Below are 24,646 nucleotides of genomic sequence, written 5' to 3'. Positions count from 1 at the left end.
TACCCCGTCGCAATAGTAGGCAACACGGCATCTTGCGCACAGGACCAGGCCATGTCCGATATCACTTCTAACCTGTCCACACTGAAAGCAGCTGGGACAATGTCATCAGTGCGCACAATGCCATACACACAAGCCATATGGAAAGAGTCAGTCTTACCTTGGCTCCTGATAGTTGCGTGGCACACCAGCCTGGTAATGATCTAGAGCCGCTAGAAACTGAGCCCGACCGGGACTACGGAATCCATCGTCGCCCAATGGCAAGGCAAACCGTGAGGTGCAATGAACCTGCGGGACCAGATCCCTCAGGTGCTGGAGATCCTCTGCCCTGATCCTGGCCCCAGCCCTCATCATCAATGCGCCTAAGATGATAGTTCTGTATCTTGCGGGAAGGCACGTTTCTTCGTTCTCCTTGGCACAAGAAGCAGCAAACAACCTGTCGCCAAAGTTGTCGGTGTCGAATTTCGCGCGGACGTAGGGCACGATCTCGTTCTCCAGTTCGCGTTTGTACTCGTCCGTTCTGTAGAACGCGCGTATCCCTTCGTCAGCCAGCATGTCAGTCTGATGCACCATTGAGCTCATTGAGTGTTCCCAGTCGCCAATATGGATTCCCAGGGACTCTGCCAGACAACAGGCGGCATCCAGATCCTGATCACCTTCGAAAAGACCTAGGAATGAACAAGGGTCAGTTAAGCTGTAGCTGCAGGGAAATATGACGGTAGTGATGGCAAGACTTACGCCAACCCCAGCGACCCATGGCGATGCTCTTGTGTGTTTATTGGGAACAATGAGTTCACTACGCGAGTAGCTTGTGAGGGTGGATGTCTGAGGACGAAACTGAGATGCTTAGGACCATGACCAGATGGTCAGGAAGAGAGAGAGAGATAAGTAGGATCGAAGAATGAGTGAGGACAAGAGACAAAAGGAGTGGAAGAGAGTGAGCCAGTTCGCCTGGTTTGATTTAAACGACAACAGCGGTAAGATGAAACAAAGAAAGCTGATCACAGTGAATATGCACATTCCCGCCTTTTTTTCATTCACAGGGGGATATCAAGACTAGTAACTCTGGTCTCTTACATCTTATGGAAACATGTATAGTCAGTACCGACACGCGAAGGCTGACCAATTAATGAGGCTGTTGGATAGGGGCATGGCTGAACGACATAGAGCAAGAAGGATGTCAATATAAAGCAGCTCTGATGACCTGCCTAATACTACTGCGGTCACGGAATCTCCTACCGGTAGCTAACGGACCACGCTCATGTGACGTTTGTCAATGTCAGTTATATCCAAAGGTTAATTCTGGAGAGAACTGCTTAGCAGGAAATTAAACAAGCGATTCCGTTTTCTCTCAGGACAACTAGTATCTACAGCAAGCACACAAGATATGCTGTCAAGGGACCTGAACTACAATACACAATTGTATACGGTAAGGCGGTGATTTCCGGAGCGAGCAAAGGATTTATTTCACCTCCCCTACATATAGTCCAACTTGATGCCTCAGGCGGAAGTGGAAGTACTCTAAACAGGACTAGCGCCGATCACCAGTCACGTGGATGCCATGATCCCATCGACGCACGAACGACCTCAAGATCAATGAGCCAGACTATTCTAGGCGATTAATGGGTGGCTGATTCAGGCCAATCCCTTAGCCACTATAAGATGGACTATCTCATGACAATTCTCCAAGGCCCTGTATTGGCCCAAATTCCGAGTTGCAATCGGTGCGTACTGGTGACGATAGCACCGAACCGAAATCTAAAACACGCACCCGGCTTCTTAGATAATCCGATGTGATAAACTGACATAGAGTTGCAGAAAAAAAACAAGAAACCAATTATCCTGGACATAGTGCTAAGACCAGGTAGCTCCTCTGGCAGGCCAATGGTGAGAGGAGGCATTGCAGCTAGAAGGTGAAACCATGCATGAAGCGCCGTAGCGTCTTGGCCATGGGCCAATTGAAATGATGGGATAATCTGTCAGGTGAAATGTCTGATGAACATACCCCAACCCCGCACGACATATGCCTGCTTCTAAGAAGTCACATATGGGCGGTGGGCTGGTCGTCTTTCATTCCTGAGCTCCGTACTTGGGACCAGAAAATCCGTTCACCAGCCACGGTGCAGCACCATGAATCTACCCTTGATTTGGATCGGGCTGTTTACTGCCGTCAGCTACCTCGTCATCAGGAGCATCTATCGTCTTTACTTTCACCCTCTCAGCAACTTTCCTGGGCCAAAGCTAGCTGCCGTGACACACCTGTATGAATTCTACTACGATGTAGTCAAAGGCGGAAAGTTTATCTGGGAGATGCAGAGAATGCACGATCAATATGGTATGTACTGTACTACCGTCGGAAGTTCTTTCACACATGGCTAATGAGGAGATAAAAAGGCCCCATCGTGAGAATTAATCCTCGTGAGATTCATATCAAGGATCCCTATTACTTTGACCCCATCTATACCTCAAAAGGGCAAGCGAAAGATCCGTACATAGTCAGAACCTTTGCTACTCCCTTGTCCACCGCCGCCACAGTCGAACATGATCGTCACCGCTACCGCCGAGACTTAGTGAACCCGTTCTTCTCAAAGCGGTCCGTAATGGGCGTGGACTATATAGTTCAGGATAAAGTAGATAAGGTATGCAAGCGACTCACACAGGTACACGAAAAAGGAACCGTGGTCTCGTTGGACGACTTGTTCGCCGCCTTAACGGCCGATGTTATCTCCCACTATGCATACGGGGAGAGTCTGGGATTTCTCGATACAGAGAATCTGAAGAATGAGTTTCGAGACGCCGTTGCTTCTGCGGGGTTACTATGTCACTTCGCTCGTTTCTTCTTCGTCGTGTCGATGGTTGCGGAGACCATGCCAGCGTTGGTAGAATGGATGCAGCCGAGCTCAAAGGGACTGTGGGAAGCCAAACGCATGATAGAGCAGATGGCAAGATCTTCTCTCGAAAAAGATCGCGAGAAGAATGCCAATTCGAGGAAAACAATTTTCGACGCCCTCTGTGCCGAGTCAGTGCGACCGGAGGAGAGGACGGTGGCAAGGGTCCGGGATGAGGCGATGGTTGTTTTCGGTGCAGGTACTGAGACTACAGCAAGAGTGTTAGCAACTGGGTCCTACTACCTCTACCGAGATAAACCGCGCTTGGAGAAATTACGAGCAGAGATAGAGACGGTCATGCCGGACTCGACCGACCACGTCTCTCTGACTCAACTGGAATCGTTGCCGTATCTTGTATGTGTCTTGCACGATAGCTCGCGAGCACTGACAGGAAACACTAATATCATCTGTCCTAGACCGCGGTTATAAATGAGTCTCTCCGTATGGCGCATAGTGTAACAATGCGATTGCCGCGGATTTCGCCAACACCATTGGCATATAAGGACTATATCATTCCTCCAGGGGTAAGCCATTTAGACGCCATGGAATTGCTGCGATCTAACAAGAGCCGTTCAGACACCGGTCAGCCAGTCGGTCTACTTCATGCATATGGACCCGACCCTTTTCCCTAACCCAGATTACTTCAATCCGGAGCGATGGCTTGAAGCATCGAGTAAGGGCGAACGACTGACTAAATTCTTGGTCCCCTTCTCAAAAGGCTCCAGAATCTGCCTGGGGATGAAGTAAGTCTCCCAGCTATAAATGGTTGTTTGACACTAACCTGACTTTCACAGCCTAGCGTACTCCGAGCTATATCAGATGTTTGCTACTTTAGTTCGTCGCTTCGACCTTGAAATCCAAACACCACCAGAAAGCGTTCGTATAACGAGAGACTTCATCATCGGATTACCAGACGATGCGGACTACCTGAAAGTGCATAGTCTGGTTACTAATGCTCTGTGACCAACATTGTAATTACTGGGGTTAGGGGAAATATTTCCGCTTTTGGCCCTCTTTGTCCACAGTCAAACAAGGAAAGGCAGTATATCATTCGACCGATTGATTTGTGGGAGCCCATTGTCGAATATCCTCTGTGTCCTTTTCCCTAGTTCTTCAGGATCATGTCTATCTATCCTTGGATGATTGTGCAGAATTCTATAGCACGGATCAATAATAACTATTACTCCTAGAGTACATTTTCTTCAGCAGGGAGTAGTTCCATTTGAATGCAATGTTCTTCTCTACTGGATGAAGGACGCACAATCCTGTTGCTAAGCTATGTATATTAAATGTCGGTGCTATATCGATTAACTAATGACTAGCAGCTACACTCATTTCAGAATTGTCGAACACTTCGAATTTGACCAGATCTGACTGTTCGTTAATAATCACGACGATAGTTTCCTAGCCTGTGTTACATACCCTAATGAACTGGTCAGACGCGCGGACCATTCTCGTCTCATCGACCACCCTGCACGATCCCTGACCATCTTCCGATCTGGCTAAGCAAGGTACTTTACTTTGCCTTATCCCACTTAAGTGGTGCGACGTACCCAGAAGTGGATAACAGTTACCGAGTCAGGTAGCCCACTTCTGTACCAGATAGTGTTGCACCGCATCGTATATGTGTGCCTCATTGGTCACATAGATTGGGATAAGCTGCCTTGGCTAACTGAGCAATATCCTGATCAGGTCCAACATGCAACAAGATGCAGCAAGAAGCTACTACCCGAAACCTATTTGTTGACCTTAATGTTGATCCTTCTGTATTTCCTGGATTCCTCTGTACCGGATGAAAGTGCCGAAAATATTCTTTCTAGCTAGTGGAGCTTTCTTTGTATGACAGCTGTAGCCTTCTGAGCCAGGCTTTGCACGGTATAACCCCTGGCTAGCTCACAAATGAGAGGCGATGTATTGTAGCCACCTCTCGGAGTAAGCTCTATGTGGTTCAAAATCTTATCCGAGCCTGATGCATGGAGCGACGATCTTACATGTCTTATTTTCTGCTCACAAGGCTGATAAGCCACTGCAGTTGGTAGGATCCGTGTCCTCGTGGCCGATGATTATGACTCTGCGCTCCAGGATTATTTATTGACGGTGCAAATATGACTACTGGTCTTCGTTTTATTCTAGATATTCTAATGCTTGAGCAGTATCTATTAAACAGAAGAATAGCTCACATCGGTCTACCTAAGGTTAGGCTCCCAGGATGTATCAAAGCTACTTTTATCCGCTAATAGAAATCGCATTCGATGTGGTCAACGCACAGTCATCAGTGGAAAAGGGATAATCCTCGTACAATGTTATATATTGTCCAAAAGTAAATCTAAGCTAAGGCATGCCGGTGACCCGTGATTTGACACTATATAATGTCCTACAAGACTTTAAAATACAGATCGATCGCCTCCCGTAAATGTTAGGCAAAATTTCAACAGCGCAACAATGAGTCTAGGGCTTGAGATCCTAAATATTACCTTTTTTAAAGCCATTGCTGTGGGCGGGTATGCCTGGCTGAGGTACCTGAAGGTTTGCACTATTGATTCGCTTATGGTCCTGCTGTCGTTGACACCGCTCAGCGTCCTTTGTCAGGAACGCCGCCAATTGTGTCGCTTACAGTCTGTGTTCTCCTCCGTCCATTGCCTGTGCTTGTATAACCTTTCCATAGCGGAATGAGAGGACGAACAACCTCCCCGAAGCGCTGGAAAGACAAATTCAACAGCATGGTCCAGTAATGGGGCTGCGTAGAGATGGGAGAGTATGCCCATCACTTAATGGCCATATATATACCTCCAAAAACTCACAATCCCCAGGTTGAATACATCGTTTCTGATGAACTAACCTTCCAGGTCCTAACAGACGATGCAACGTTTAGCTTCGAGCTCGGAACAGCAAAGGTTAGCCTAGATTATACGCGATCTCGCAGCTAATCATGAAATAACTACTGTTGCTAAATGTTCCCTAGATCTTGAGGATTGAATTTCTACCTAGCATGTTCGGCAATTCCATTTTCCAGGATATCGACTCGGTCGTCGACAAGCTCTTGACAAAACGTTTGGATACAATGATTCATCGAGGTAGGGTGTTTCATGCTTAAATTCACTTTTTCCAGATTTAACTCTGAAGTAGTCCCTCCTATCTTCGAAAGGAATTCAGCCGAGCTCTTGAAGTACTGTCCTGAGGGTCCCGTTAATTTACTGCCTCGCCTGCAGAGAACGGTCGCAGAGGCAGCGATGTCGATAGTTTTTGGAGATGCATGTCCTTATCTTGACATGCCACTCCGCCGAGGCTAACGGTTATCGAAAGGAGATATTGTCACCCCTTGACAGAGACATCGTGATCGACACTGCCGAAGGTGTAGCGGAACTGATAGGCACCTTTCGAAGTCGTTCGATACTTGCCCGATATTTTCCTGCCTTATGGCAAATAGTAACATGGTATGTCTATGAGACATCACTCTGGTGACCAACATAAATGACACTGGATCAGGCTAAAGGTTGTGATATGCACGGTCATTATTCGATTCGGGATTGCCTTCGGGCCTCTCATATGGACTCAGATATCGGCCATTTTGCAGAAATCCAACGAGAAGCCTTCCAAGAACGATGTAAGAGTATACTTTCATCACAGTTTCTTATTACCACGAGTGTGGAACTTAACCCCACAATATCAAGGTATCCCTGCTTCGGATCCTGGTTGAAACAAGTGGAGCTACGAACGGCCGCATCGGTTTCAAGTTCCGGCCTTGGATATTGGATTAGTCGTCGTGTTCATTTTTGCCTCTGTGCATCAGACGTGAGTCCCTTCATCTCTTTATCCCTACAAATACTAATTGGTAAATCTCAGTGTCTCAATCACAATGTGGACAATGTTTCAGTTGGCTCTGCACCCCGAAAATCAAGACATCACCCGACGCGAAATCCACGATCTTACTCGCCGCGACTTTGTCCCAATACCTATGTCCGAGCTCAATATGCGAACCCTGAGAAAGGCTTCCTGTACGGACTCATTCATCCGCGAAGTGCTCCGGATGAAGGGTGACACCGTAAACCTAGTACGGATGGCACGCAAGGATCTCCAATTAGGAGATTATATCGTTCCCAAAGGTACGTTAATATACCAAGTCTCCACCTACAGACTCCTAAGGTATGAGTCAGGTTCTCTTGTATTACCACTGGTATCACTATTCCATTGGTCCCCACGTTATAACGAAGGCGACCCGAAGAAGCTCGATGGGATGCGGTGGGTAGAGAAGCAGAAGGCAGCTTCTACTACAGATTCCGGGCATCTTTCATTCGGGCTTAGCATATGGACTTGTCCGGGGAGGTTCATGGCTGTTGCTGGTATGTTCTGAACAGGTGGAGTTAGAAGGGGGATGCTCATGTCACTTTGCAGAGATCAAATTGGCTGTTTTCGCACTGCTTGCGGATACGCGGTTGGAACTTGTTGGTGGGAGGCATGATGTTGCTGACAATTTCAATGTAACGGGGAATCCACCGGAAGGGGAATTGGTGTTGAAGCGAATTAGTGTTTGCTGAAACCAAATCTGGTTTATATCTCCGTGTCTTGATTGTGCATCAATGTGGCCTTTGCTATGTTTAGAGCTGCTGAATGGCTGTATGATCAACATGTACTTCTGTCTTAGCTGCTGGCTGATCGACAACCAACAAAGAAAATAGTTCAGCCTATCAGCGTAGACAGGAGTTCACATATAGATATCTCGCTGTCGGCCTGTTAGAAGCTATATTACTGCCGAGTAAGGGTCCAGGGAGAGAAATCTCTTGTTCAAGTTGACCCTCACAACGATTTAAGTCCCCGTCTGGTTTCACCACATCAACTCTTTTATTTCCCCACTGTCTTCTTTCTCTTACCTGAACTTTAATTGAATCATCATTTGACATTATCAGCTCTCCAAAATGGACCACCTCCGTGATTCTTTGTTGAGCTCTGTGCCTAGAGACACACCTTCTACCGCAGCGATCGACCATGCTCGTATAGATCGGGAAGGTACACGCCAGGCTGTCGCTTGGGGTGAGTTCAAGGAGGTTCGAGACATGGCCTTCAGTAACCGGACCTGGGTGGTTACCAGCCGATACTGCGATATTGGGAATGGTGTAGACTCCCTTGAAGGCCATATTCATTCGCTGTGGTATATGTACTACGAGTTTGGCAAAAACATCTCCTCCGAGTCATCTGAACATGAGGGATTGGTCCTCGATATCCTCCGCATTCAAGGAATGGGGCCGTTGACGCGACCTGCACGCGGAGTCTCCGGGATTAATATCGCAAGAACTGTCGACGGTACACTGTGGAACGACCTCCCTTTCATGGTTGGCGATATGATCAATTGCTGGATCAATCACAGTGCTTCTATGTCAGGAACACACCGTCTCAACTTTGCAAAATATATGATGGCGTTGGAAAGCCATTCGGACGACAGGAGCTTGACCAGGTCATAGGCCAGAGCCAGGTACTTTCTAGGTGTCTCAAAAGCTTGACCAATGTTAAGGGCATTAATAAGGGGAGATAGGCCATTTGCGGCGACTATCCCGTTGCTTGCTTTGGTCCCGAACTGATCAAAGCATATCCAGAAGCAAAGGTGATTCTTACGTATAGGGATGTGGATGAGTGGCATCAGTGAGTGTCGGTGAAAGTCGATAAATGGTTGTAAACAGTCTAATGCCGTGCTCCTAGGTCTGTGAGCAGGACAGTGCACTCTCTGGTCAGCAGTCGGTTCTAGGCGACAGCAGCCAGAGTCGCAAGAACGCTCGGGATGCAGACTTCCTGGGTTCGACCGACATGGCTCAAGACATGGCAGGGCTTCTTTGAAGGAGATTTTGAGACCCACGGACGTAGAGCATTTTGTGAGCATTATGAGCTGATCAAACAGTTGGTACCGGCTCGTCAATTGCTGATTTTCCACGTCCGTAAGGGATGGAGGCCTCTCTGCGACTTCCTCTGTAAACCTGTACCATTGACACCATTTCCACGCGGAAATAACCCCCAGAACTATCATCATCGCTTTGCCATATTAATGCTCTATGGTAATCATGGCCTGAGCTATGTGTTAGCCTGTACGGCAGGAATTGTGTTTCTAGTTTGGATAGTACTTTTGGCTGTAGCAAGATAACCGGATATGGGGAAGATTTACGGTTATATTTTATTGTAATAGCAATTTTGTTGTTTACTCAAGGATGATAATTATCTTTCGTTATTGATCTGGGGATGGTTATAGAGTAGTATCCAAAGTTGGATCATTCGCATAGGACTTGGTGAAGTAGGTAGCTAAAGCACTAGCGTCAGCAAGTAGAAAAATATATATAGCACGCGAGTGTTTAAAGTTCTCATTATGACTCACCTGACTTATTCCTAGGGATGGAAATGATTGGATGGGACAGAAGGGTCCTCGTAATTCTTTGAACGTTGGATCTACCTAAATATTATGGTTATGCAGAGATTAGTCCTGGCGTAAGTTCAGTGAAAGAGTGGCGTGGGACTTGTGGAACGGGCCGGCTCTTATCAAGGCCTATCCGTGCCTTTTTCTCGAGCTTCAGTACCTAGGCTAAGTGCCAAGGCTCTAGATATGCGACTGCAAACCGGAGGGTGACCTCGAATGCTCATCTTCTTTCTCTGTCAGCAGGAGAAAGTAAGGACCAATGGGCGAGGCCTTCAAAAATATGACAGGGATAGGAAATTCTCCGTGGCCTTGAGCCTGGACTAGTAGTAGAGACGTCGGCACTGTTAACCAAGAGAGATACACGCTCTACGATGTAACATTATCAACACATGAAGCCAAGCATAGATCGGGATATATGTACAGTGAAACTCCTTCGAATATAACACACCCCTTCGCCTCCCTTGAATGCTCATGGCCAGGGGCTTGATCATCGCTAAACGGCATGAGTGGAACAGGACGCCCTTTCGTTCATCAATACCGGGTATTAAAACTCGATAGACAAAACATAATAACCTAGACAAAAACTGGTGCCTCCTACTAGAATGCTCCCAACCCTGTCTCTGCCACTCTTAATGCCTTTTCCCATTTTCCTCGTCCATCGTTTGGCGATCGGTCGGTGCCCAAGACCACAACTCCAGCAGGTGCGTTACGGTAGATACCATCAATATCACCCCTACCAGAGAGGATATGACTAATCCTACTGGAAAAACAACCAAACATACATATCGACCGAAAGTGCCTCCAATATCATGGGGATCTGGAACCGTTCTCCATGCCTGTAACAATATACGATAGAACTCCGTCAAGATCCAGTATCCTTCAACTGGTTCTAAAGCCAAGAGAATAAAATGAATAATAAAAAGCCGGCGAGCATCTTTCTTCGTACGCAAATATCCTTTATTTTCAAGCCAGGAGCTCGCACTTGGCGGAGGGTCCAGTCTTGAACGATGACTGATTGTCGACTCGTCCCACCATGTTGCATAGATCCAGACCAGGATCCAGTGCCAGCTATAATAGACGAGCCAGTAGAGTACATACTGGTTGAAGGTGCAGTCGTCGCAGTTTGATGACATAGCTTTTGAAAGGGTATATGTAATATGAACCGTGCTTTGAGAGTGGAGAAGATATGAGAAATCCGAGGTAGATTGAAGAAGGATGATGGCGAGAGACACGCCACGTTTTTATGTTGGGCACAATCACGTGGTGAATGATCCCTGTCCGTTGATGTCGTATCGATTGTCCGACTGAACTCCAGGATCAGTTAAAGTGGGGGTTGGTGCCGGATTCAAGTGATTGTCCATGGAGTTGTTCAATCGTTGCCTCATGATAAATATCCTCCATCTAGTCCATTCACCATATATTCAAAGCCAATATTTGTATTCCAGCAGCACCTGCTAAGATATAACCCCAGCTGCCTGGTACAATATTGACAGCACTATTCGGTACCCATGCAAGACTTTGGTTGGCTTGCTGGACATTGAGGGCATGAGTCGAATTAACGCTGTCGAACTGCCCAGAAAAGGTAACCGTAAAATTTACCTTGAGGTTCTCGTCGCGGCCAGCATAGAACTGGTATTGGGTGGAATTCATGTCAACTGAACCAGAAAATTCGAGCCCCAAGGTAGTATTTGTTACAGATCCCTGCATGACCGTCGTGGCTGGCCAGCGCATATCTGTATCATGCGAAGCACAACTCTGCGCTCGGAGACGGAATAAGCCTTCGGAATCACTGATGCGAGGACTAAGATCAGTAACTGTGGAAGCATTGAAGTCAACGGCACCCGGCGCTGCCGGACTAGTTGAGACATTCATGATCATTGTGTCTGATGCTTCGGTGCGAGAAGCTGAACCTCTAGTTGTGACGATGCCGAAGAGATCCGGCTCTGAAGCGCACGAGTCTCCTTCCCATATGATCTGTGTATAGGATGTATGAATTTCGCTCACAGCTTTGGTGGATTCCCACGCCTTGAATCCTATGATAAAAGGGTTTTCAGATCCAGCTGGGTATGGAGGCTGTGGCCCTATCCAAGCATATCCTAACAACCGGAGCTGCTTCGTACTTTGACATTTGTTTCCATTCGTAATATTGTATGACAGATACCCTTCTCCTTGAAAGTATGAACCGTCGTATATAGTCGGGCTGTCGGTCGAGTACGCACCGCTTTGCGATGTCCAGTTCCACGCATGTCTAGGAACAAGATATGTGTTGCTAAGTGCATTACTTGCTCCACTTCCACACCCTGAAGGACTTGAGCTGTCGCCGCCTCCACCACTGCCGTTATCACTATCGCCGTCACTGCTACTGTCACTATTGCTGCCGCTGTCATAATTACCTCCCCCCCCTCTCCTGGCGACCACTCCCCCGTCGAAAATGGACAGCAGAAGGAGATACCAAGCGAAAAACACGTGGGATATCATTGTACCTAGCCCAATCTGTGGATACTGCAGTGTACAGCGTGGCGCTGCAGGATAGAAAAAAAAAAAAAGTCTCCACCGTTTCGACGGACGGGAGATTCAGAGATTATACGGTTTTCAGGACTCCCGAATATAGAATGCCAAGTGCTTGTCCTCGTATTACTCGGTCAGCCTGTACACTGCCGTGCGTGCCATTGGTGGAAAGGCTTTCTGAACGATTATCAAAGTTCAAACTAAGTGTAGCATTTCCTTGGCGGGACCCTGTACTTTGGGGTGAAGATGTGATATCGTAGAATCATCATGCACTACTACTTATAGAGACAGAGCTTCATTACCAGAAATCTTAGAAAGAATATATTCTCCCACCCTTCAACGATCCGAAAAAGGTACAACAGCGAACAGATAAAACACAATCGCTTCACCAATCGCGTGTGTGGCGCCTCCGAAGAATGTTGACCTGATCTGCAGACAATTACCCAGATAGGTATATTCCGATCATCTGATTCGGCATGCTCCTGGCGCTATACTGAATCAAGATTTGAAATCTGGAATGGGCAGGCAGCGGAGCTCTTGGTATCTCAATTAAGCTTGGTGGTAGGGTTAGACTCAGGGCTGAGCACCAGGGGTCCAGTGTTGCCCAGCACGGGTTATTCCGAACCCCACTGCTTAAGACTGAAGCTCTCTCAATCATATTTGATAATTCAAATCTTGTAGCTCCGCTATTGAAGGCTGCGATATCTGCTTAGTTTAATCAGTCTTATCTTTTAATGGAATATTTGACTTGTCGTTTATCTTAAATTGACATCTATTTACTAGGGTTACCATAGTATTGTCACACTCGGTGCCCCCCCGGTGCCTCTTCCCTTCACATTCACTAAGGACGTATACTCATATGGTAGCTGAAATAATACAAAATCTCATAATGCGAAAGTGGACAAATGTAGATATAAGTCATAGTATGGGCTGATCGCAAGGAAACCCTGTTTTCACACCATATGGTGCTATGTAGCGGACTGTCTGATAGTCCAAGTGACTTATATCGTCACACAGGTTCGATGTCAGCATCGGCTACTGCTTTTAGATGGCAATTTGACTGCTGAAGAGCGGCATGCTTTTATCTTTTTATTTATATGTTTGAAGGTACCAATGTCCGGGACGAAAGGCACTTTTTCCTCATTGGAAATTGATATCCGCGCCTATGATTCATTCTTCATGGAGGTATCCCAATGGACCGGCTGTGTCCAAACCTAAAGAGGGCAGATAGTTATAGTTAGTGGTCTCGAAGAAACGCGCAACTCTATTTTCGCCACGAACTAATGACGTACACGAGTCTCAGAATTTGCTAACACTTTAGTCCATATTTCCGAAGACCCGCGGAGATAGCTATGCTGCCAAGATTTCTGATATGTTGATCCCAGTCGCCCTGCGCTGCTGCTGGTCAATTACTATTTCCAAAATAGGGAGTTGTATATACTGGTTGATGGGATCTTTGCTGGTCCTTGGATCTGTGGTCCGTACAAATATAAGTATTTATATTCTTTTTAATTCTGTCGTAAAACATGCTTTCTGTGCTCCTGTTTGTGTATGACAGGCTACGATTGGAGCCGATGTTGCAACGTCAGCTTTTCAAACTTGATAAAGTAACAGCAGAAGTATGTAACTCAGATATTGTCAGTTCTCACAACGTCAGAAATTTGCTAAGTTGAGATCCAGTTACCGTATCTCTAAACAATCCTGGGATGGTCTCTTCAGCTTGCTAAAATGGACCCAACTTTCGATCCCACCAAGGAGACCTTGAACCTGCTGGTTAGCTCCGGTATCGCAAAAGCGCGATTACCCTGGCCAGACTTACTTCTCAAATCGTTCCTCGCTGGGGCTTTCTTATCCATCGGTGCTCTTTTCAGCCTAATCGTTGCGGGAGGCTCTCCCTCTCTGCGCGCCGAAAACCCTGGGCTTGCTACACTGCTATCTAGCTTTGCCTTTCCAACCGGCTTCGTCATCCTCACCATCGTCAATACAGAGCTCTTCACAGCCAATGTGTTCGTCTTGATATTAAGCACGTTCATGCGGAGGACCACATGGCTCGACCTTGTCCGCAATTTAGTCCTATCCTACATCTTCAACTTGGCAGGCTGTCTATTCGTGGCGGGCTTTCTGTGCTGGTGGTCTGATACCCTGTCCACAGATACACTCAAAGGTTTCGCCGTCACGCAAGCCGAAGGACGGGTCAACGTGCAATGGTCCGTCAATTTTCTAAGAGGGGTGGGATGTAACTGGCTCGTGGGCTTGGCGATATTCCTCTCCATATCCTGCAAAGATAAAGTCTCCAAGATCTATGCGATTTGAATTCCGATTTGGACGTTTGTTGCGGTTGGGTATCAGCATTGCATTGCAAACTTCTTTCTCGTGCCGATTGGGATGTTTTACGGTACGAATTTTGGGGTTGGGAAGTTTATTTACCAGAGTGTGATTCCGGTTACGCTTGGCGATATTGTTGGGGGTGCTGTGCTTGACGGCGTGTTTATTTGGTTTTTGTATGGGCATAGGATTATGAAGAAACGGCCAGGTGGTGAGCCGAATGCTGGGGACCATCTCCCGTCTTGAAACTTGGTTCTGCTGAGTAGGATATTACCACGTTAATGAATATGTCAGAACGATTACGTTTGGAGTCAGTTCTCATTTGATTTATCTCATGGCTGATAATTCAATTGCTCAATTACTCGACAGACGGAAACAACAGCAGGTCGTTAGATATATTATAGCTTGCTACTAGAAGAAGCACTCTTTGGAATCCCAAACTTTGAGACATCCTCCTTAGTCATTCCATCGATTGCTAGCTCAGCCAGAGCGCGACCAAAGGCGGGGGCAAACTTGAAGGCATGCGCAGCACCCAGGCCCACAATGATGTCTTTGTTGTTGTCCAGTGGGCTGATAATGAACTGTCGGTCTGGTGTGATCGTGTACTGACAAGTGACAGTGCGAAGCGGCTGACGTTCCTTGTCGGGTATAAAGCTCTTCATAAATGAGGAAAGCTGCTCAAACAACTGGGGCGACGGTACATAGGTACGTTGCTCAGGTGTCATCAAGTTGTTCGACCAGTCACGACCGGCTTTGATAGTCGGCTCGCCGTAACATGGGAACCCATAGAAGGCCGGATCCCCGCCCCAAATCCACACGGGAAACCGATTGGGCTGGAAAGCAGCTGTATCTGTCGGCTTGAAGTAGGTGACTTGTTCCTGCATGACAGACAGGGGAATATGGACTCCCAAAGGTGCGAGTAGCTTATTCGTCCACGCATCGGTTGTGAGAATCACCTTGGCTGCGTGGAATTCTCCTTTCGGTGTCTGAATAGTAACCCCTCCCTCCTTCTTGGGGACCACACGGTCGACAGGTGTATTCTCCTTCAGGATCGCGCCCTTGGAACGTGCCAAATACTGCATGGCGGCAACTGTTTTGGACGCATGGGCTATACCCGTGTCGGCCGTGTACACTGCATCTACCGTGTCGGGGATGTCGAACTGGGGCCAGCGCTTTTTCACCTCCGTGGCATTCAGAATTTCATGGGGTAAGTTTGTGACTTTTAGAGTGTTGATTAAACTTTCGAATGGTGAGGCCTTCTCCCGCGGGACGAAAACCAGGCCTCCAGTGATAGTAAGCAGCTTTTGGCCGGTCGCTTCTTCCAACTCAGCCCAGTCTTTATAGGCAGACCGAGCGAGCTTCACGTATTCGGGTAGGGGGTTCGAGGTCCTAATAATGCGTGATGTATCGTGGGAGGCCCCGTGTACGTGACCAAATTCGAATTGCTCAAATGCGATGACTTTCTTTCCCCTCTGCGCGGCTTGGTAGGCCGCTGCACTTCCTAGGACACCAAGTCCGACAACTGCTACGTCGTATTGCTCCATATTGAATGATATTCGTCAGTAATATTGTCTAGGTCTTCTGGTAGTGGATTTGGCATGCCATGATTCCAATTTATATGCTTGCGTCTCGGTTCATACGGGCCGCTCACGTGGTTCTTGCTGAGGGGTCTGGATGGTTGCGGCGTTGATTGATAGACTTTTGCCAACAGGAAGAATGAAATCCTGGGAAAGAAGCGAGTCTGTTGTTCTGGTCAATGAATTTCTCGCATGGTAGAACCGGCTTACGTGGAAGTCATGCTTACCGTCAGTATCATAGCGTCCTCCCATCCAAAAGAGTAGAAAAGAGGTCTATCCGCTCCACGCATTCTATTGGACCATCCATAAAGTATCAGCTTTAAGCATAACTGTCACGTCTGACTGTGTAAGGGAGTAAGTCAGTGGACCCGGGGCAACATCCGGGCCCAGTGTTCAACCCCGCTCCAAACAGTATCGCGTCGATTCAAAATCCGACTAAACGCGGGCCGCTTCCGATAGGACCACACATTAATACAATTGGACGAAAGAGTCTTGCTGCAAAATGTACTTCTTACCTGTACTCCGACACTACCTCGTCAATCACAACATCTAGTTCCCACAATGAATGACAACAATGAGATGAGAGCCCCACGATATGCCCTCGCTTTGCCAGAGATCGTTTCTAATATCTTGAAATCACTTGAGAGGGTCGTTCAATAACGCCGACAATTTTATGCTAATTTCATCGAACAAGCAAGAATGTATCTCATCGACAATCACAGAATCCCTCAATACGATGCAATACTACGCGGACTAAGGTTTCCAAGACTCAGTCTTTTATATCTCGATGTGGAGCGTAGCCATAAGGAAAGACAGGATTGGCAATGCCATATCCCTCGGTTAGGATCGCATCGGATTAGCGTGCTGTTGTTCGACTATCGTTGTGGGATGGAATTTGGACTGACACCGCATGAAATGGATCAAGTTATCGATCAGATTCCAGTGAGTCCTGCAAACGTGCCTTCCATTGGCCTTGTTTCGACACAAGTTGACCTACGTTATATTTACTATAGGATACTTTCCCTCAACTAGAATACATGAGTTTTAAAAGTAGGCCAAAGGTCAATAAGGGTGCATTCAAGCGGTTGAATGGACAACTCCCTCGGCTTGGATGTATTGATCATCCAGACTGGTGGGGAAAAACGGACTGATGCATGGGAAGGCTCTTGACCTCTCTGGGCTTCACAGACAACGGTCCTGTCTCACACGAACTGAGAACTGGGCATGTGACTAATATCTACATTATAAGTCTGAATAGATTTCAAGAGCCGACTTTTGCGATAACCTCCTTTCCCTGATTCTTGGGAATTTAGCGTCTTGTATAAGAGCTCATACCGATTACATCTCACATTTCCCCGCCCTCAGGAAATTCCCTTCGTTCAATTTACTCGAGTATATCCAGCAACTTCACCAGTCGTAGCCCGGTTGCTCAGGTCAATGATGAAAATGTAGTTCATCATGCCACGGAATGCTATCTCCTGCTATACTGAAAGCGAGTCAAATCCATATCTCTCTAGTGGTGGTCGTAGTACTAGTATGAATTCATTGAACCGTGTCAGGCCGGATTATATTCCAGTGTCATTGCTTAATGTTGTCTTTGGAATCCTTGCATTCATGGCAAGCCTCGTCCTGAAATACCTCAGGTTGCCCTTGTTTTGCGGGACAATGCTTGCCCGGCTACCAATAGAGACCAAGATACCCTTTTCTTGTCTAAACAGCTGCTACACGACTTCACTTGTCGCGAGTCGGGCTATCAATTTTCCACTAGGTTCGGGGCGGGCTCGAAAATTATGAACAGAAACCGACAACCACTCTATTCCTTGTCTACTGGGAGTCTGCGAGATATTCAGGAAGCTGCTAGCGTCACTAATCCTAACAATTTTCCCTGGCTTTGTCCATGCTCCACCCAAACCCGGCCAACAGAGTGGAGCCATTCACTTAAGGGTTATCAGATTTCCACACAACTACCGAAGCCGTACCTAGTTTTATTGGGATTGTCGCCATTGCTCCCATTTCGGGACTACAAAATTACCCATGAAAATGCCATACTAGGCTTATTGGCTAGTATCTACTGAAGCATCAGTCGGTGGAATTTTCAAGTTCCGGCTCCAGAGTCCAGACGATCCGCCACGATCAAGCGGGGCAGATTAGATTGCCTTCACCGGCAATATCATTTTTATCTGATCATCTGATAGGCGAAACTTCGAGAAGTGTGGATGATGTGGAGACGCGTGTGAGATTTTCACTGCCGGACTCTTGGAGCCTTCTTTCTAATGGACTTGTAATCATTCATTATTCATTTTGTGTCCTGCTAATGTCTAGCGAAAGGATGGGTATGACTGCGACTTATTACAGATTTGTACTGTACGCTGGAAAAGGGGCTCCACAGTAGTGGCTATGCTATCATTTCCACTGACTTGCCTTTGGGCCGATAAATTATAGTACTTGCCTCACCTCAGCTGGTGAGGCCACTTCTCTGCCTCTGAGGTCGGGGAGAGGGCTCCCCTGGACATGCTGATGCATTATATTGGTTGTGCACCTGGATGTTGCACTGTGTGAGCAATGAGCGGGGTTTTGCTATATGTCCTTCAATTTGGTCTAAAGCATATGTAGTTTGTTGTTAGTACAAGATTGAATGATAGTTAACAAGATGCATATATGGAATGTATGCTTTAACCTCTATGCTCTATACTATATGGTATGCTATAAAGCGCTGCAGATTTGATGCAGAACTTGCAGTTCAGGTACAATGTAATCAGGCCACTATGGCAAGCTCACAAAAGCCAAGTAAATGTTATAGGTCGACTCCAACAGCATCTTCTCTGAGTCGCTGTATGTCCCGTTAAACACAGGATCAGGAGTAATTGTACCCGCGTCGATCTCCGAGGAAAAGATTTCCTGACTCACATCATACACCTCCGTCGTAGCCGGCAGAGTCCCATCAAGGAGATACTCGCGGATGGTATTCACCAACCCCAAAGAACCAAGACTGATTGTGGTATGGCCAGGTCCCCGTCTAACCGCAAGTTGAGATGAAGTAGGAAGCCAGCGGTGAAGACGTACCGCAGAGTTGATAGGGGTAGTGGGGTCATGCAGCGCGTTAATGATCAAAACGGATGTATTCTGCTTAGTGAGGATGGCGTTCGTCTCCCCGTTAGTGAGCTTCGAGGCTCCTAGGTTCGGAACCCGTGGGCGAGTATCGGGGAAGTTTCGGCAGAAGGATAAGGTGGACAGATCCGCATTCAACCATGGGGTCTTCTCGGCAAGAGAGATGTTGAGGACCAACTGCGCAACTTCAGGAAGTTTGGTATGATTGGAAGGGGCATTATCAGTGCATTGGATAGGCCATCCAGCGAAAGAGCCGGTGTCAGGTGCACTGGCATTCGTTTCTGGACCTGCTGCATCCGTCAGGAGGCTGGCGACAGGGTCGGCATTTCCTTCCTCGAGTGCGCTCACCGCCAATGCGACAGCGGGCCATGAGCTGGGGAGTCTCAAAAAGGAATACATGAAAAAGCTGAACATTCCAACTGTGATGGAGAACGATCCGTCCGATACGTCAATAGGGTTTCTATATAGAGACGCTTGTAGATTGGCAAGGCGCGTGGCGATGTCTGTAGTGCTGTTTCTGGGGGTAGTACGGTTTCCCGGAGCTTTGTTCAAAGCACAACCCTCTATGCTGGCTTGTGTACAGGATGTAGCCAGATCATTGATAGAGTCACGGACATATAACTCATCATAGGGAAGCTGGCTAGTATATGGTTGCGCATTCGCGGCGGTATCGAAAACACCATCAAAGATAATCTTTCCGACTCGTTCTGGATAAGTCTGGATAAACTCGGCACCGAGGATAGTTCCATATGAAAAGCCCCAGTAGTTAAGGGTTGCATTGTCTGTTCCTTCTAGGGCATCGATGATAGCTGCCATGTCACGGACGACATAGGCGGTGCTGGAGGTGTACAACGCCGGAGAATCATGGTCGGCACATGCGTCGGCGAGCTCTGCAATGGTGTTATCATAGTCCTTCAGTGCTGCGTAATATGAGGTCATGTAGCTCTGGTTGCGAAATTGGCTATACTCTATCTCAGCTGCTGCGGGAAGGGCGGCAGATGCGTCAGCTTCCTCGCCTGCCGAGTCGAAGCATTGCAGGAGAGGTCGTGCAGAACCCGTGCCGCGTGGATCCCAAGACACTATGTCGTAGAAGCCACCTGTGATGTTGGCCATACCCTCTCCGGCGCCGTTCAGGAGGAAATCGGTTCCAGCAGACCCAGGGCCGCCTGGGTTTGTGAGAAGAGAGCCTTTGCGTTGGGATGCAGGCACGGTGGCATTGTAGCGAGCCAGCGGAATATACGCCAACGCGCCGTTTTCTGGATCAGCGTACTCAAGCGGCACCGTGAGGGTGGCGCAATCTAGGGATGGATTCGATGTGCATGGTGACCATTGGATGCTAGCAAGAGCAGGGGCTATTTGCAAGTACCCGAGAAGGTAGAGCTTCGTGGACCACGGACCAGGCATATCGACTATGACCAAACCTTAATGACTTGGGAAAACGGATGTAGGGGATCGCCATCATGATATAGCATTTGGTGAACGAGTCAGCTCCCACCAGCTACCGAACATGAAAAAGTTTAACTTGGGTGCAATAGTTCCACTCACCAGTCGATGACCCAACGACCACCACAGAATATCTACTCCGTAATAGGCATATCCAGTGAGCTAGGTGGATCACTAGTTCCACGCAGTGCATAGATCGGCGATCTTTGCTTCTGTTCGGGCTAGCGTGAATCTCTTTTGGATATGGCGCCTCGCTACCAGCGAAATCATAATATACTCGGGAGGTAGCGCGGCAACCCGAGATTCTTCCCTGGGAAGTATGCGCTAATACACAGTATTTACAGCGCCAAGGAACAAATTCGAGACATTGTGTGGTTTTCTTAGGGATACCCGGTACCACTCCACGGTAACGGAGTGTATCGGGTTCGCAACTTCGCTAGATTTAAGGCAAGTTCAAGAGACTCTCCGAGAGACAAAAAACTTTTTCGAGCCGACTTCCCTCCCCACACGTGACCTTCAGCGATGTGATGCATTTCAATTAGACTCTATTATCTACGTTTATTTATCTGTAATGTAGCGATGCACGGAGGGTACTATTATCGTTCGGTCAAGGTGGTACCATAGAAAGCAGTGTTCTACAAAATATATTTCCCGGTTGCAGAGGAATAAGAGGGCTGAAGTATCAGAAATTATCACTCCGGTTATGAACTGCATACTATCTTTCAATTAGGATAGTTGCTGGCCCAGTTTGAATACGAGCCGCTCTGCAAGTAATTATCTGCTATGATATTTTGTCTAGTCGGATGGTACAGTCTGGAGTCTGGACTTTCGAACGCGACCCAGCCACTGTTTGGGTGATGGCTGATTGTATGAGAGGGACCCCGCCGGAGAGGAAGGGTACAAGACAAACAGAGATGGGATTAGCGGCAGTGTTAGGACTCTAGAGAGAGTACTGTGTGACAGTAAGCGTGTGCCGTTGAATATAACTCAATCGTGATCCTGGACCGATAGCTGCATGAATAGATATGGCTCTGAGCTGTGTTGGTCTGATATAAAGGGAAAAACATATGTCAGGAAATTGCCAAGTTCCTGTCACAAATACCTCGTTTGCCAGTTAATTATGCAAGTCCAAAATCACTTGCCTATAGTGGTCTGCGGGTTAGGTTCGGGTTCAAAATCTAGAACCTGCCCCCGGCCGGGTTCGGGGAAGGTTCGTGTCGGGAAACACGTATCACTCTACCTACATTATCCACTATTATAGAAAGATCAGGGACTGAATAACAAAGTTCTATGTATAAATACGGTTCAAAAAGAGGATCACACATACTAAGAAGTGTCTCCCTAACCCCGACATATTTCAGCTTAACGTCCAGCAGTATAAGCAGCCGAACATGCAAATGACGATATTAGGCTTCCCTTAGTTCAAGGTTGTCTTCCTGCAAGAAATGCTACCATATATCCTCTATCGTAGCCATGCATAATATTTCAAGCGCAAAATGTGATTTTCACCTAATCCCTAAGTACTAAACTGCTTACTCGTCTATTTGAAATTACATACATAGAACGCAGGGCCTACTCAGCTTAGGCGTATCAGTCGAAAAAGAGCGCATATGTATCTTGCGTCCTCAATTACTACTATATCCGGCTGCAGCTGAGAGCATATGGTGGTATTATATAAACAATTATGTTGACCATTTAGCCCTGAGACGTTGGGCTTATCATTATATCTTGTTGAAATATTTTGAATATCTAACCTGACTTACTTGATGGGAAGTTGTAAACATGCTTGGTTCATGTTGATAGGAATCCCCTTCACCAAGTTCTCGCAATAGTATGCATAGTTGGTCAAGTCCCTTGTCATATCAGCTGCATTCCATAACCAGGCGAGCCTTCGCCCAGTTACCTCGATAGCCGTCTTGGAACCCGGCTGATCCGTACGGATGCCAGCGCTCTAAGTTCTTCTGCCGTTGTCGACGCAGCGTATGTCGATAAAGTGTATATGTATAAAGTGGAGCTTGTTGGCGAATGTTATATGTGTACTCGCCAGTGTCGGATCCTGGTCCAGCTTGGGGGAATAAGATGCATTGAAGAGGTTGAATGTTCGTGTTATGTAACATATGGGATGTCAGAATAGACAGAGCTTTCTCGTCCAGTAAAAAGAAAAGGGGGTAGATGAATAGACAGCTTTGATCCTCCCAAACGTCCGACTACATCACAGGGATTTGGCCAGCCCGCGGACTTTAGAGTTGGCCCAGAGATGCTTTTCTACCTCTTTCAAAAGATTTCGCCTTTTTGCATATGGATTTCGCTATGCAATCAGCAGCAAGGAATCCTTAGCATGCGTGTAATATTTATGTTTACATGTGTAAATGCGAGCAAGAAGAGAAAATAAAAACAGGGGGAAAAAGAGAAATAGTAACAGTGATAAGCATTAAGTACCATATATGCCATTAGATCAATGTACCTTGTCTACAAACTTCATGACCTTGTTCCCAGTACTGCTCTTCTCAAAGCCCGACAAGTCATCGAGAAACGTAACCTGGAAAAGATGCTCGTTTTCCGGCAAAATGAAAAAGTATTTCTCCAGCTTGTTCAAAAGTTCTTCCTTAGTCATGATGTGTTCATTATTCGCCTGACGCAGCAGACGAATCTCCAACTTCGTCTGGGGTGATGATTCCAGAGTGGCTAGAATCACCTGCCATTGAAGGACTCCGGTCTTATCGCCCTGCATAAAGCTGACGATGTTTTCGAATTCAAAATAAATGCCGAACCACTTGAAACTGAACCGACGGTCGCGACCACGAAGGCGGAGGACTCGAAGATGCTCTAGCTCGGATTCAGGAATGATAGCACGGGCTTTTTCTGGCAGGGGTTGTAATGATCCAACATCTCCTGTGATATAGCGCACAAGGGGGTTCCGACGACGTACGAGGGAGGTCTGAACGATGATACCCTCCTCGCCGTCCGGCACGGATTTTACGCCAGCGGACGAATCACCTTCAGAGGCGGAATGGGGGAGGATCTCAATAACAACTTGACGGGTGTCGAAGATGAAGTCCATGGTACCGGGTGGACGCTCCGGGGAAGTAAGGTCAGGATCACTCAGAGCGCATGGGCCTGCTTCCGCGCTTCCCCAGACTGAACATATCTTTACCGGACCTAAGGTCGCCCTGATGTGGATTTGTTGTGTCTCGGTAAGTGGCTCGGATGTGTACAGGACCTTGGTTAGCTTGATCTTCGCTTTCTCCTCCGCTGGAAGTGTAGAGATATGATGAACAACTTGGACGACCTGGCTGCCGTCGCCGGTAATAACATTAACGTGATAATGGGCCAGAGCATGAACAACCTCGGCAGGCGTCATATAGTTTCCAGCGCTGAGAACAGTTGCTCCCGCATTTTCCAGAATCTCACTCAGAAGATCGAGAGACCTGCATATAAATTAGAGAAAAGTCTTTACTCATGCTATATCAAGTTCCTCAACGTGTGGCCAACATACCTGTAGAAGTATCCAGAGGTGTGGGTCGTCAGGATCCAATCATGAGGCTCCACGACTCCACAAGTGCTCAAGAATTCACCAAAAACTGCGCGCTGGTTGCGATTTTCTTTGGTGTCCGTCACAAACATCAGCGGCAGTCCGCCTGAGCCTCCTCCTGTGATGCTGACATAGGAACTACGTCTGTACTCATTTTGGGGGCTTGTGTCGTCTGTAAGACGTGCAATGGCTTTGTAACTAGATGGCTACGTATCAGTCGTTGGGCGTTGAAAATGCGGTAATCAAGACTTACAGATCTTTCTTGCTAACCAAGGGTAGTGAACTGAGGTCAATATCCGTCGACCTTTTGTCAGCCAATTCTATTGCCGACTTGATTGTTTCTGGAGTGGGAGGGTATTCGACGGCAGGGTTATAGAAGGGGTGGATTTCGGCGACGGCGAGAACCTCCTTGAGGGAAAATGTGGTAGGAGCCATCATTCCACAGACTCAGCACAAGCAACTCGACCAAAAACTTGGGGGTAAATGAATTGACTAGAGCGGTGACATGTAAAATGTCACATTGTGGTTAGGGCGCATCCTACATTCTTATACATAAGGGGCTTTAACAGCTGTTTTGACATGGCGTGGCGTACATTGCGGAGTACATCAGCCAGCTCTCAATTAGCCTAAAGCTTCTGGTGACTCGACACATGAACTAAAGACATGATCAGAGTTAGCTAAGCGTAAGCGACGTATGAGCATCGAGACATCTATGCGGTAGAGGGCCCGGCCCGCTCGTTTTGGAAAATATGCAGCATGCCTTCGTTCAGCTGGTATGCATGTCTCGAGCTAGTTCCGCATGCGCCAATTAATTTGGGACTGTTACTGTATTGAAAAGCAATTACTTCTGAACAATACATAATCCCAAGGAGCT

The 24,646-nt window shown here is 47.3% G+C and overlaps 11 protein-coding genes across 11 annotated transcripts; 5 read left to right on the top strand and 6 right to left on the bottom strand.

Annotated features, from left to right (window-relative positions):
* Nucleotides 1-153: 153 nt before the first annotated feature.
* On the bottom strand, nt 154-922 carry F9C07_2276923 (uncharacterized protein; the record flags this gene model as incomplete). The annotated part of the gene is made up of 2 exons (XM_041290559.2): nt 736-922; nt 154-665 (listed from the first exon to the last, which is right to left on the bottom strand). Exons 1-2 carry the CDS (start codon nt 752-754, stop codon nt 154-156), a joined length of 531 nt encoding a protein of 176 aa, XP_041142163.2. The 5' UTR covers nt 755-922.
* A 557-nt stretch (nt 923-1,479) lies between these two features.
* On the top strand, nt 1,480-5,026 carry F9C07_2276922 (benzoate 4-monooxygenase cytochrome P450). Its single transcript, XM_041285157.2, has 6 exons — nt 1,480-1,721; nt 1,816-2,332; nt 2,392-3,239; nt 3,302-3,409; nt 3,462-3,628; nt 3,680-5,026. The coding sequence occupies exons 2-6, from the start codon at nt 2,128-2,130 to the stop codon at nt 3,846-3,848; spliced, it is 1,497 nt and encodes a 498-aa protein (XP_041142162.1). The 5' UTR covers nt 1,480-1,721; nt 1,816-2,127; the 3' UTR covers nt 3,849-5,026.
* A 1,715-nt stretch (nt 5,027-6,741) lies between these two features.
* On the top strand, nt 6,742-7,236 carry F9C07_9719 (putative cytochrome P450; the record flags this gene model as incomplete). The annotated part of the gene is made up of 2 exons (XM_041285156.2): nt 6,742-6,988; nt 7,040-7,236. 2 exons carry the CDS (start codon nt 6,742-6,744, stop codon nt 7,234-7,236), a joined length of 444 nt encoding a protein of 147 aa, XP_041142161.2.
* A 700-nt stretch (nt 7,237-7,936) lies between these two features.
* F9C07_2054175 (uncharacterized protein) lies at nt 7,937-8,341 on the top strand (the record flags this gene model as incomplete). Its single annotated transcript, XM_041285155.2, has 1 exon — nt 7,937-8,341. One exon carries the CDS (start codon nt 7,937-7,939, stop codon nt 8,339-8,341), a length of 405 nt encoding a protein of 134 aa, XP_041142160.2.
* A 770-nt stretch (nt 8,342-9,111) lies between these two features.
* F9C07_2099214 (uncharacterized protein) lies at nt 9,112-9,770 on the bottom strand (the record flags this gene model as incomplete). The annotated part of the gene is made up of 4 exons (XM_071508899.1): nt 9,112-9,167; nt 9,241-9,315; nt 9,480-9,620; nt 9,728-9,770. 4 exons carry the CDS (start codon nt 9,768-9,770, stop codon nt 9,112-9,114), a joined length of 315 nt encoding a protein of 104 aa, XP_071363553.1.
* Nucleotides 9,771-10,242: 472 nt separating this feature from the next.
* On the bottom strand, nt 10,243-11,757 carry F9C07_2197763 (uncharacterized protein; the record flags this gene model as incomplete). Its single annotated transcript, XM_041285152.2, has 4 exons — nt 10,243-10,347; nt 10,378-10,446; nt 10,514-10,553; nt 10,694-11,757. The coding sequence occupies 4 exons, from the start codon at nt 11,755-11,757 to the stop codon at nt 10,243-10,245; spliced, it is 1,278 nt and encodes a 425-aa protein (XP_041142159.2).
* Nucleotides 11,758-13,234: 1,477 nt separating this feature from the next.
* F9C07_2217275 (Formate/nitrite transporter-domain-containing protein) lies at nt 13,235-14,358 on the top strand (the record flags this gene model as incomplete). Its single annotated transcript, XM_041285154.2, has 3 exons — nt 13,235-13,406; nt 13,468-14,076; nt 14,137-14,358. Exons 2-3 carry the CDS (start codon nt 13,516-13,518, stop codon nt 14,356-14,358), a joined length of 783 nt encoding a protein of 260 aa, XP_041142158.2. The 5' UTR covers nt 13,235-13,406; nt 13,468-13,515.
* A 50-nt stretch (nt 14,359-14,408) lies between these two features.
* On the bottom strand, nt 14,409-16,091 carry F9C07_2276919 (putative sarcosine oxidase). The gene is made up of 2 exons (XM_041285146.2): nt 15,917-16,091; nt 14,409-15,853 (listed from the first exon to the last, which is right to left on the bottom strand). Exon 2 carries the CDS (start codon nt 15,654-15,656, stop codon nt 14,511-14,513), a length of 1,146 nt encoding a protein of 381 aa, XP_041142157.1. The 5' UTR covers nt 15,657-15,853; nt 15,917-16,091; the 3' UTR covers nt 14,409-14,510.
* A 39-nt stretch (nt 16,092-16,130) lies between these two features.
* On the top strand, nt 16,131-17,047 carry F9C07_2125923 (uncharacterized protein). The gene is made up of 2 exons (XM_071509084.1): nt 16,131-16,631; nt 16,703-17,047. Exons 1-2 carry the CDS (start codon nt 16,389-16,391, stop codon nt 16,838-16,840), a joined length of 381 nt encoding a protein of 126 aa, XP_071363552.1. The 5' UTR covers nt 16,131-16,388; the 3' UTR covers nt 16,841-17,047.
* A 1,285-nt stretch (nt 17,048-18,332) lies between these two features.
* Nucleotides 18,333-20,679, bottom strand: F9C07_2125922 (putative hydrolases or acyltransferase). Its single transcript, XM_041285144.2, has one exon. It carries the CDS (start codon nt 20,199-20,201, stop codon nt 18,453-18,455), a length of 1,749 nt encoding a protein of 582 aa, XP_041142156.1. The 5' UTR covers nt 20,202-20,679; the 3' UTR covers nt 18,333-18,452.
* Nucleotides 20,680-21,856: 1,177 nt separating this feature from the next.
* On the bottom strand, nt 21,857-24,625 carry F9C07_2276917 (uncharacterized protein). The gene is made up of 3 exons (XM_041290558.2): nt 24,026-24,625; nt 23,737-23,970; nt 21,857-23,668 (listed from the first exon to the last, which is right to left on the bottom strand). The coding sequence occupies exons 1-3, from the start codon at nt 24,208-24,210 to the stop codon at nt 22,696-22,698; spliced, it is 1,392 nt and encodes a 463-aa protein (XP_041142155.2). The 5' UTR covers nt 24,211-24,625; the 3' UTR covers nt 21,857-22,695.
* Between the last annotated feature and the right edge of the window lie 21 nt (nt 24,626-24,646).

Source organism: Aspergillus flavus, chromosome 2 (assembly GCF_009017415.1).
Source record: "Aspergillus flavus chromosome 2, complete sequence".
Lineage (NCBI taxonomy): Eukaryota > Fungi > Ascomycota > Eurotiomycetes > Eurotiales > Aspergillaceae > Aspergillus > Aspergillus flavus.
Note: the sequence above shows the minus strand (reverse complement) of the source record. Positions and strands in the feature narration are given on the sequence as shown.

What these genes read in the sequence shown, in the direction of transcription:
- F9C07_2276922 (XM_041285157.2), top strand. Translation starts at nt 2,128, where the DNA reads ATGAATCTACCCTTGATTTGGATCGGGCTGTTTACTGCCGTCAGCTAC. An exon ending in TGGAATCGTTGCCGTATCTT is followed by an intron (nt 3,240 to 3,301) that starts GTATGTGTCTTG and finishes CATCTGTCCTAG; the next exon opens with ACCGCGGTTATAAATGAGTC. An exon ending in AGAATCTGCCTGGGGATGAA is followed by an intron (nt 3,629 to 3,679) that starts GTAAGTCTCCCA and finishes TGACTTTCACAG; the next exon opens with CCTAGCGTACTCCGAGCTAT.
- F9C07_2276919 (XM_041285146.2), bottom strand. Translation starts at nt 15,656, where the DNA reads ATGGAGCAATACGACGTAGCAGTTGTCGGACTTGGTGTCCTAGGAAGT.
- F9C07_2125923 (XM_071509084.1), top strand. Translation starts at nt 16,389, where the DNA reads ATGTATCTCATCGACAATCACAGAATCCCTCAATACGATGCAATACTA. An exon ending in AAGTTATCGATCAGATTCCA is followed by an intron (nt 16,632 to 16,702) that starts GTGAGTCCTGCA and finishes TATTTACTATAG; the next exon opens with GATACTTTCCCTCAACTAGA.
- F9C07_2125922 (XM_041285144.2), bottom strand. Translation starts at nt 20,201, where the DNA reads ATGCCTGGTCCGTGGTCCACGAAGCTCTACCTTCTCGGGTACTTGCAA.
- F9C07_2276917 (XM_041290558.2), bottom strand. Translation starts at nt 24,210, where the DNA reads ATGATGGCTCCTACCACATTTTCCCTCAAGGAGGTTCTCGCCGTCGCC. An exon ending in TTGGTTAGCAAGAAAGATCT is followed by an intron (nt 23,971 to 24,025) that starts GTAAGTCTTGAT and finishes GTAGCCATCTAG; the next exon opens with TTACAAAGCCATTGCACGTC. An exon ending in ACCTCTGGATACTTCTACAG is followed by an intron (nt 23,669 to 23,736) that starts GTATGTTGGCCA and finishes ATTTATATGCAG; the next exon opens with GTCTCTCGATCTTCTGAGTG.